Here is a 12,029-nt window from a genome sequence, read left to right on the forward strand (position 1 = left end):
GCTTACTTCACTCTGTATAATGGGCTCCAGTTTCCAGTTGTATCTTTTAATGTTTACTTTTGTATTAAGTGTGTACAGATTGAGAATTGTTTTGTACCAAATACAGTCTCACTCTATAAAGAACCAAAAAGGGATGGAAGTTAATAAGAAATAGGGGAAAGGGGCTGCTAAATCTAACCCATCACCACTTTTTAGAAGCCTGAAATTTGAAGATCTTCATCACATTTAGCCTATATTACCCCACGCATTGAGTCAGTGGAAATGGAGCAGTAGCAATTGAAAAGCAACTTTTTTTTTTCTTTTTACCCATGACTTATTTGTATCTGAAATTTGTACCTCTTAATCTCACTCACCCCACCTCCTTCCCTTCTGGCAACCACCTGTTTGTTCTCTATATCTATGGCTCTGTTTCTGTTATGTTTGTTCATTGTTTTGTTTTTTAGATTCCACATATAAGTGAAATCATACAGTATATGTCTTTCTTTTTCTGGTTTATTTCACTAAGCATAATATCCTCTAGGTTCATCTGTGCCAAAAATGGCAAGATTTCATCCTTTTTTATGGATGAGTAATATTCCATTTTGGGCTTCCCTTTACCACAGATGGCTCAGTGGTACAGAATCCACCTGCAATACAGATGTGGGTTCTATCCCTGGGTTGGGGAGATCCCCTGGACAAGGAAATGGCAACCCACTGCAGTATTCTTGCCTGGAAAACCTCATGGACAGAGGAGCCTGGTGGGCTACAGTCCAGGGGGTCACAAAAGAGTCAGACACAACTTAGCAACTGAACAACAATATTCCATTATATATATATCTATATCACATCGTCTTTATCCCCTCTATCTGTTGATAGGCACTTAGGTTGCTTCCATATCTTTGCTATTGTAATAATGCTGCAGTGCACATAGTGGGGTACATATATCTTTTTGAATTAGTGTTTTCATTTTCATCAGATAAATACCTAGAAAAATACCTAGGAGTGAAATTACTGATTTTATGGTAGTTTTATTTTTATTTTTTAGAGGAACTTAACGTAGTATTTTCCATAGTGACTGCACTAGTTTACATCCCACCAACAGTGTACTAAGGTTCCTTTTTCTCCACATTCTTACCAATATTTGTTATTTGCTGTCTTCTTGGTAATAGCCATTCTGATGGTGTGAGATGGTACCTCGTTGTTTTGATTTGCATTTCCCTGATGATTAATGATACTGAGCATCTTTTCATGTGCCTGTTGGCCATCTGTATGTCTTCTTTGAAAAAATGTCTATTCAGGTCCTCTGCTCATTTCCTTTTTTAATCAGGTAATTTTCAGTTGTTGAGTTGTATGAGTCCTTTGTATATTTTGGATATTAACCCCTTATCAGATATATCATTTGCAAATATCTTCTGACATTCAGTAGGCAGCCTTTACATTTTGATTATAGTCTCCTTCACCGTGCAAAAGCTTTTTAGTTTGATTTGTTTATTTTTGCTTTTATTTATCTTACTAGAGGAGACATAAAAAATACTGCTAAGAAGGATGTAAAAGAATGTACTTGCTTATGTTTTCTTCTAGAAGTTTAATGGTTTCAGGTCTTACATTTAAGTCTAATACAGTTTGAGTTTTAAAAAATCGTAATGAAAATCTGCATGGTGTAGTACTATAAATCTTAGTACTTTTTTTAACCACAAAAAGAGAGGGGAAGAGAGAGATTTCAAAAGTAGTTGTTTGTTCAGTCACTTAGTTGTATCCGACTCTTTGCGACCCTGTGTACTGAAGCACGCCAGGCTTCCCTGTCCTTCACCATCTCCTGGAGCTTGCTCAAACTCATGTCCGTTGAGTCAGTGATGTCATCCAACCATCTTGTCCTCTGTTATCCCCTTCTTCTGCCTTCAATCTTTCCCAGCATCAGGGTCTTTTCTAATGGGTTGGCTCTTTGTATCAGGTGGCCAAAGTACTGGAGCTTCAGTTTCAGTATCAGTCCTTCTAATGAATATTCAGGATTGATTTCCTTTAGGATGGACTGGTTTGGTCTCCTTGCAGTCCAAGGGACTCTCAAGAGTCTTCTCCAACACCACAGTTCAAAAGCATCAATTCTTCCGCATTCAGCCTTCTCTATGGTTCAACTCTCACATCCATACATGACTATTGGAAAAACCATAGCCTTGACTAGATGGACCTTTGTCGGCAAAGTAATGTCTCTGCTTTTTAATATGCTGTTTAGGTTTGTCATAACTTTTCTTCCAAGGAACAAGTGTCTTTTAATTTCATGGCTGCAGTCACAATCTGCAGTGATTTTGGAGCCCAAGAAAATAAAGTCCGTCACTATTTCCATTGTTTCCCCATCTATTTGCCATGAAGTGATGGGGCTGGGTGCCTTGATCTTCATTTTTTGAATGTAGAGAACACAGTAAAAACAAAAATCAGTTGCTTAAGGGAAACTTTAGAGCAAATCATGTTCTCTTTACCTTCTTTAGGTTATAACCAATAACCTGGGGCTTGTCATGCTTATCAAGTCATGGAATTTCAAGGTCACTTCAAGCAGTTTTCTTTTTTTTTAGCTGTAAGATTACTGACATTGAAATCAGTGAAGTGAGGAGACCATAGGAAGGGTACGGTAGTGGCTGACTACTTTCAGATTTCAGGGTGCAGAGTAATGCCGGTGGAGTTTTGCTATACCTTCTTTTGTACCAGCATGTTATATTACTATTCCTACCAGAGTGTTGGTGAAGGGGACATTGTTGTGGTTTGGATCTGTCTGACATGACTGTATTTACCAGTCTACTTTCTGTTCAGCTTAGACCTGGTTTGGAAACCCCTGAAGGCTGTTTACTAAATCCTTGAAAACCAAAGTTAAATGCAAGTCAAATCTAAGTCAAATCCAAATCCAGTTCAAATCTAAAATCAAATCCAGATCCAAAACCAAAACAAATCCATGAAAACCAAATCCAAATCAGGTTCTACCTTGACTCGTAAACACTGAAGTATCTTTGGTGAAAACTAAATCTACACTCTTAAAAACCTAAGTAAAAATAAACAGGCTCTTAAGAATTAAAATGTATTGAGAAGACAGTTGTGTTCTTTTGAAAAGATCAATGAGAGGAAGTTTTTTTGAAAGGATCAAGCACCAGGAATGACTAGACTCTCTTAGCGTCCTTACCATTTGTGCCTGGGAAATTCCATGGATGGAGGAGCCTGGCAGGCTACAGTCAATGGAGTTGCAAAAGAGTTGGACATGACTTAGCAACTAAACAAGAATAGCATGTAGCTGTGTGAGTTAGGTATCCCTGCCTGGCCAAGGCTCTAGCTGTAGGAAGATCTGCTCTGGCACTCAGTGGCCAGACACATAAGTGACACCAAAATGAGGATTTTTGTTTGTTTGTTTTTGCATCCAGGATGTATTTTGAAAATTTTTACACTGATACCAAAGACAGGCAAAGACACTCAAGAAAATTACAAATATCCTTTACAAATATTGACATCAAAATCCTGAACAAAATACGAGCAAACCAAAGCAGTAAATTAAAAGGGTTATACACTATGACCAAGTGGGATTTATTCCTGGAATTTGAAAATGGGTCAACAGACAAAAATTAATCAATGTGATTTGTCACCTTAATAGGATGAAGGAAAAAACCCCAAAATCATCATTTTATTATTGATGCAATAAAAGAACCAAATGAGGATTTTTTTCTTTTTCTTTCTCATCTGCTCTTTTATAAGAATGATCCTTTAAAAAAAAATCTTCATTCAGTTCCCATACAATTCACATTAATGATAAGTTATGTAAAGAGTGACATTAAACTCATATAAATTGTGTTTTTATCTACAAATAAAAAAAGAATAATAGTGGTGTAGTTTCTGTATTGCATAGAAGCTCTGATAACCAGTTTTTAGAGAATGAAAGATAAAACAAATTGTGTCTCTTTAGTTACTCAACTAAACTCCAAATTACCTGCCTTTCTTGTATACCTACCTAATGCATTTTTTCACACATACTCAAAATACTACCGATATGTGTTGTGTATGTGCTCAGTGGTTTCAGTTTTATTCATGCCAAGGTACTTATGTTTATCTGTCTCAATTTTCCCACCATTTTCCATTGGCCACTTTCAAATTGTTATATTTGAAATAGTATTTATTCTTTATTGGAAATAGTAACCTGCTACTAAGTTGAGCAGTGTTCCTTTCTCCATTTGAAATACCACCTGCTAGCTTAATATGCTCCAGCAATATGATTGATGATGTTATTTAGATAGGAGGCTTTAAAGTACCATGAATTTAATAAATAAATAATCCCAGGTGGAAATAGTTTATTTCATATCCTTACTTCCTTGAACAAATTTGGATACAAAAGGTATTATTGTTAATTTTTGGTAGTAATACCACAAGTTATGTTTTTATGAGTCATGATACAGAACATTTTATCTAACAGTAGAGTTTAAATGAAATATGAAGACATTGTATTGAAATACTTATGTGAATACAATTTATTTCCTTTGTAAATGTGAAATTTAAGGAAGGAAACTTACTTTTGAAAAATAATAGTTCCCCAGCAATCCCACTTCTGGGCATACACACCGAGGAAACCAGATCTGAAAGAGACACATGCACCCCAATGTTCATTGCAGCTCTGTTTATAATAGCCAGGACATGGAAGCAACCTAGATGCCCATCAGCAGACGAATGGATAGGGAAGCTGTGGTACATATACACCATGGAATATTACTCAGCCATTAAAAAGAATTCATTTGAATCAGTTCTAATGAGATGGATGAAACTGGAGCCCATTATACAGAGTGAAGTAAGCCAGAAAGATAAAGACCAATACAGTATACTAACGCATATATATGGAATTTAAAAAGATGGTAATGATAACCCTATATGCAAAACAGAAAAAGAGACATAGATGTACAGAACAGACTTTTAGACTCTGTGGGAGAAGGCGAGGGTGGGATGTTTTGAGAGAACAGCATCAAAACATGTATATTATCAAGGGTGAAACAGATCACCAGCCCAGGTTGGATGCATGAGACAAGTGCTCGGGGCTGGTACACTGGGAAGACCCAGAGGGATGGGGTGGGGAGGGAGGTGGGAGGGGGAATCCGGATGGGGAATACATGTAAATCCATGGCTGATTCATGTCAATGTATGACAAAAAACCACCACAGTATTATAAAGTAATTAGCCTCTAACCAATAAAAATAAATGGAAAAAAAAAAAAAAGAAATTGAGAAGGACCATTAAAAAAAAAAAAAAGAAAGAAAAATAATAGTTCCAGGACTCCTTAGAGAAATGGCTGCTTTTAGGGTTATGGTGCACACTTCAGTTGTGTCTGACTCTTTGTGACCCTATGGACTGTAGCCCGCCAAGCTCCTCTGTCCAGGGGATTCTCCAAGCAAGAATACTGGAGTGGGTTGCCATGCCCTCCTCCAGGAGATCTTCCTGACCCAGGGATCGAACCCAGGTCTCTTATGTATCCTGCATTGGCAGGTGGGTTCTTTACCACTAGAGCCACCTGGGAAGGGCTAGGGTGGAGAATATACAAAATGAGCCCAGATATAGTGCAAGAATATAAAGAAGTGCTTGAAAAAGACAAAAAGAGGCATGTCGAAAGGTCATAGGCGTCAACCTGAAAGAGCTTCTAAATGGCCAAACAAAAAATAAGTGTGAGCAGAAAAATAAATAATGATAGTACCGGATTATAACCTAAAGTATAAACTGACTTTGTAAGCCCATCCTGATACCAATGGTTGAATAAATGTATGAATGGGGGAGAAAGCAGGAGTCTTCCTTACAGAGCTCCAAATAATAAAGGTAAATAATATATGTAGATCTTTTCCCTTCCAGGAGGTGGAGCTGAATTCTCCTCCCCTTGAGATGGGCTGAACTTCCAAAGAATAGAATATGGAAAGAGGAAAATAATACCTTTGAAGTGGAAAAGCCTGCCAGATACCACCTTGACCAATTGATCAAGGTTAATATCACCATGCTGTTATGTGTACCCCCTGAGTTTGAGGAGAAGGGTACTTCACCTCTGTGGTATTCATCCCCCAAATCCAAACCCTGATCTAATCATGGAAAAAACCTCAGGTGAACCCAAATTGGGGGACATTCTACATAATACCTGTCCTGTACTTTCAAATGTCATTGAAAAACAAGAAAAATGTAAGGGACTGTCGTAGATTGGAGGAGACTAGGATGATAACAACTAAGTACAAACATGGTAACTTGGGCTGGATTCTTGTACAGAAAAAGACATTACTGGCAAAAATAGGTATAAAGTCTAGTTTAGTTAATTGTCTCTCTAAAATTATTAAAAAATATCATTGCAAAAAAATGGCAACCCACTCCAGTACTCTTACCTGGAAAATTCCATGGACTGAGGAGCCTGGTAGACTACAGTCCATGGGTTCACAAAGAGTCGGACACAATTGAGCAACTTCACTTACCATTTTTTTGTATTTTTAATAGTCACCTATTTCATTAAAAAATGGTTATATAACACTTATGTGCCAAACTCGTAATGTACTTAGGTGTTTGAAATCAACATGATCCCTGCTCACATAGAACTTAGAGTCTAGTGCAGGAAAGAGGCAATAAAAAGGCACTAAGTCAGTAAAAATATAATTACAAGTCAGGATAAGTTCTGTGAAGGTGATGATCAGGATACATAGAATACCTATACTTGTTTGCTTTCTTGTGAATATATGAATTATTTTTATAATGAACATGAAAGTTAAAGTGAAAGTTACTCAGTTGTGTCCAAGTCTTTGAGACCCCGTGGACTATACAACCCATGGAATTCTCCAGGTGAGAATACTGGAGTGGGTAGCCTTTCCCTTCTCCAGGGGATCTTCCCAACCCAGGGATCGAAGCAAGGTCTCTCTCATTGCAGGTGGATTCTTTACCAACTGAGCCACCTGGGAAGCCCAAGAATACTGAAGTGGGTAGCCTATCCATTTTCCAGTGGATCTTCCCGACCCAGGAATTGAACCAGGGTGTCCTGCATTGCAGGCGGATTCTTTACCAATTGAGCTATCAGGGAAGTCATAATGAACATATATTACTTCTGTGTCAGAAAAAGCTATTTCTCAAGCCTAATCGGGAAGTTACCTCACAGAACCTTAGTAAATTGCCTAGTTCGAGTGATTAATTTCTATACCAAAGGAGCCATTACTTGAGATTGCAGTGCCTACCATGTGTATGCTTTTGTCTACACATAGTGTTGTTGCAGGAAGGAGGTAAATTGATATCTACCCACTATCCCTAACTTCTCTGCACCTATAACAAAACAGGGAGACAGACCATTTCATGAGGAGTAGCTGGAGTGAAGGCAGAGCTGAAGGGATTTTTCTTTCCTGCTTCTTAGACCTGCCTTTTACTTTGCTTCCCATGGCTTAATGTGGACAGATGCTCAACACATAATTCTTGGAACTTGATTTGTGAGCTATGGGGAGCTTTTGTCACAGTTTTCATTCTGTAATGATGGGCATAATAAATAACCCCAGTCCTGAAATCATTAAAATTTCAATTGAATTGCTTTACTCTATTTCCTTTATTCTACCAGACTCCTGTTCCTAGATGTCCCCCAGCCCCGCCATTTCCTTTAGATTCTTCTGAGTTAAGTTCCTTGCACTATAAAATAGGGTTAAGTTTGTGTGTTCTGGAGCTAGAGTGATTTCAGATTCCAGTTCAGTCACTGACTAGCCATGGAGCTTTGGCAGTTCTCTGAGTGCTACAGTTTCCTCATCTATACAGTGGAGATGAAGATGTGAATAGCTCTTGCTTCACATGATTGCTGTGAGAATATGTGTAAATACTTCCAAGTTGCTTAGCACAATACCTGACATATGGTAACATCATAAATGCATGGGCTATTTCATGTAGTATTTCCAGGGAATATGAGGAGAGGTAAGCAGGTGTTGCTTCTTTATCTTCTACAAAGGAGTTTTCAACATTGCTGTCAGGTTCTTAGAAAAAATATAGTATTCCATTGGGCTTTATTTAACCTTGAAGAATACTTTTCAGAAGGATTTTTTTTATTAATTAATTTATTTTTTACACATGTTTATTTTTAAATTAATTTATTTTAATTGGAGGATAATTACCTTACAATATTGTGATGGTTTTTGCTGTACATCAACATGAATTTGTTATAGGTATACATATGTCCCCTCCCTCTTGAATTGCCCTCCCACCACCCACCCCATCCCACCCCTCTAGGGTATCTCAGAGCACCAGTTTGCACTCCCTGAGTCATAGAGCTATCTATTTTACCTATGGTAGTGTGTATGTTCTTCTCTCCATTTGTCCCACCCTCTCCTTCCCCACTGTTTCCACAAGTCTGTTCTCTATGGCTGTGTCTCCATTGCTTTCCTGCAAATAGGTTCATCAGTACCATCTTTCTAGATTCCATATATATATGTGTTAATATATGATATTTATTTTTCTCTTTCAGAAGGATTTCTTTTAATGTGTGGTATTGAGAACAGATTGTAAATACAGTGATGCTTGTCTTGGGGGAGTGAACTTTAAGTCAAGTTTGAAACATTATTCAGACTAGTAAGATAGTGAGTACTGCAGATATTAAAGCCATTCATGTCCTAATATTTACTTAATATATATGCACATTCAGAAATAGGACCTGCTATGTATCCCTTGTCACTCTTGAAAGATTCCTTTTTTAAAAATATTTTTTTGAGTGCTTGGTTTGGCATCACACATATTGAAATTGGAATGATACAGAGGTTAGCATGGCTGCTGCACATGGATGACACAGAAATTCATGAACTGTTCTTTTGAATGATATACACCATTATGGGAGTTTGATATCATGTAAATTAAATATTTCTATATCTTGGTTTTTGACAACTGAACTATTGATCATATATAGTTTAATTACTATCTACTTTTATGTATAGTTATGTATGTATATAACACCAATTTAGAGTTTTAATAGTGTCATGTAATATGCTGTAATCATTGTAATCACATTTAAAAGCCATTTTGTGCCCAAAATAAACAAAATGAAAGCTTGAAATTACCTTTCTTTGATTTCTTCCCTTTTTGTTCTGTGTTTTTTGTTTCCCCAGAAAACATTTTTGAGAAAGACCTTCATGGAAGACTTTATATCAACCGTGTGTTTCGTATCAGTGCTGAAAGAATGTTTGAATTGCTGTTCACCAGTTCACACTTTATGCAGAGATTTTCTAATTCTAGAAATATAATAGGTTGGTTTTGTGTTCTTATCTAATGATAAATATGGGAGAATTTTATTATCCTTAGAGAGTTTATGTTGTCAAGTGGAAAAATTAGACAGGCTTCAATTTTATTTTGGTGATATAGAAACTAGTGTTTAGGTGTTTCGGGTAAAATCACGTGTAAATAGTATAATTTTTCAGTTAGTCAGATCTTATCTACTATTAAGTTCAGACCCTTTGAGAACTAAAACTCCATTTATTTGTTAACATAGCAGTTCAACTGGGTTGAGCCCCGTTTAAAAGGATTCCATTGTGGAATAGTTGGAGTCTATGCATGTGTGCTAAGTTGCTTCAGTTGTGTCCAACTCTTTGAGACCCTATGGACTATAGCCTGCCAGGCTCCTTTGTCCATGGGATTCTCTAGGCAAGAATACTGGAGTGGGTTGCCATGCCCTCCTCCAGGGATCTTCCTGACCTGGGGATCAAACCTGCACCTCTGTGTCTCCTGCATTGGCAGATGGGTTCTTTACCACTAGTGCCGCCTAGGAAGCCAATTGGATTCTAGTAGAGTATGAACTAGTATAGTCACTTTGCAAAATGATTTGGTGGTGTCTACTAGATACATATAACCTTCAGAAATGAGTACCAGTGTACTCTGAAAGACATGTACTGCTGTATTCATAGCAGCATTAGTTAAAGTGGCCCCCCAAATCAAAATAGCCCAAATATCCACCAGTAATAGAATGGATAAACAGATGTATGTTCACACAAAAGAATACTGTATGGTGATGGAAAAAAAAACCTGCTGCTACTTCTAACAGTATGTATAAATCTTAAGGGTATACTGTAGTATTAAGCAAGAGAAGTCAGACACAAAATAGTACATGCTGTGATTTCTTTATTTAAAGTTCAAAATGAGGTAAAACTTATTTATGGACATAAAAGCAGCAGAGTAGCCAACTGCTGTGGGGACTGCTGTGGGTGGATAAAGACTGGGAGGGAGCTTCTGGGATGCTGGTAAAGTTCTCTATCTTGATTTGGGCAGTGGTACACATGTGTGTTTTTTCTGCAAATTCATGGAGACTTGAGGTTGCAATGCTTATGGTCTACCTTAATGAAAATATTCCAATTAGGAAGTTAGTTATAAAAAAAGATTTTATTGATTATGTGTTAAAGGTTCTATTTTGGTAAACATCTCAAAGAAGCATAGAGTCAACCTGAAATTGAATTTATCCTAAATATTTCAAGATATCTTAGAAACTTTGGGAGCATATGGTTTAACTTGCTATATAAAATTAGAAAACACCAGTGCCAGAGATCCATATGAGCTGAGTCATTTGACATAGTCAAAGAGAGTCAAGTTAAATATAATGTATAATCTAACCATTTTATTAACCATTAGATGTTATTCCTTTATTTGAAACTTTTATGTAAACATAATTACATATTCATAGATTATTACATTGATATAAACTAGATATAAAAAAGTAATTTTTTCTTATTATTCATAGTAGAGTAGCAAAGCAATTTCTGATTGATAGCTATTGTCTTGTGATTATATTAAATGTCCTGTTTTTAAAAATCATTAATTTTTTCCTGTTCTTCCAGTTTTAAAAATGTATAATACCTGAGGAATATAAATCTTTCTTTTCACTCAGTAGCTCATGTTTAACATTGTATCTGTTCTGAATCTATTTTGTATCTTCTTGCTATTCATGTCTGCCTGGAGAATCTGCCATTCCAGAAGAGCTGGATATTTTATATCTCTTAATTTTCTAAGATGATGCCTGTTGATATTGCACTGCCATTTTTATGGCTGGAAAGACCCAGAGGAAACTAGCTATGTTTTTCTACGCTGGTACAAAATGAAGGTTGTTGTTTTTTTTTTTTTTTTAATCACAACTGCATTTGGTGTCTGATATCATATCTAGCTTCAGTATGGATGACTGTGTTTGCCATCTGATGCTATAAATGGCTTTGGGAAACAAAGGCTTCTGGCTTATCACAAGTATAAATAGTTATAGGCATGTTGCCATTAGACCTAGAATTAGTCAGGTTTGCCCCCAAAGAGATAATCTGCTTATGATTGCACACTATTCTATTGTCTTCTGAATTTGTTATCTGGTAATCAAAGTTGCATTTCTTAAGAACAGGTTTTAAAGACTTCTTTTTAAACTATTAAGAGTTTAATCGGAAAATATAGTATGGTCAGTTATTTGTGGATTTAACCTAATTTCAGCACTAAAACAGCTACTTCTGGATCTATTTTTTTATAATTAAAATTTATTTTAAATTATTAAGAATAATGATAATTATATTAATAATCATCATTATTCTTAATAGTTTTTAATAAAAATCACTTAACTTGAATTCTTTAAAATCTTTGTTTATGGTTATTTGACACTATTTTTATAATGTAAAGCTCAGTTTTAAGTCTTTTTATTCAACTTTCTAATTTTGAAAAAATGAAAATCTTTAGAAGAGTTGCATGAATAGTATAATGAAACCTACCCATCACCTACATTCACCAATCTTTTTTATTGTGGTATTATTTCTGCACATAACATAAAACTTACCATTCTAATAATTTTAAAGTGTACAATTCAGTGGCATGAAGTACATTCACATTGTTGTGTACCCATCACCATCTCTGGAACTTTTCATCTTCCCCAAACTGAAACTCTGTCCCTGGTAAACAGTAACTCTCCATTTTCTCCTCTCCCCATCTTCTGATGAACACCATTCTACTTCTGCCTCTATGAATTTCACTATGCTTTTGTTGTTGTTCAGTCACGCAGTTGTGTCTGACTCTTTGGGACCCCATGGACTGCAGCACGCCAG

General features: G+C 36.3%; 1 protein-coding gene and 1 pseudogene across 1 annotated transcript in view; both read left to right on the top strand.

Moving 5' to 3' along the window:
* The window catches only part of GRAMD1C (GRAM domain containing 1C), a 104,940-nt gene that overhangs the window by 75,770 nt on the left and 17,141 nt on the right, over positions 1–12,029 (top strand). The window contains 1 exon segment of the mRNA XM_065943720.1: positions 9,081–9,218. Within this exon segment, the coding sequence (XP_065799792.1) occupies positions 9,081–9,218 (138 nt within the window).
* LOC136173858 (U6 spliceosomal RNA) lies at positions 8,690–8,788 on the top strand (annotated as a pseudogene).

The sequence above is a fragment of the Muntiacus reevesi genome, chromosome 8 (genome assembly GCF_963930625.1).
Source record: "Muntiacus reevesi chromosome 8, mMunRee1.1, whole genome shotgun sequence".
Classification (NCBI taxonomy): domain Eukaryota; kingdom Metazoa; phylum Chordata; class Mammalia; order Artiodactyla; family Cervidae; genus Muntiacus; species Muntiacus reevesi.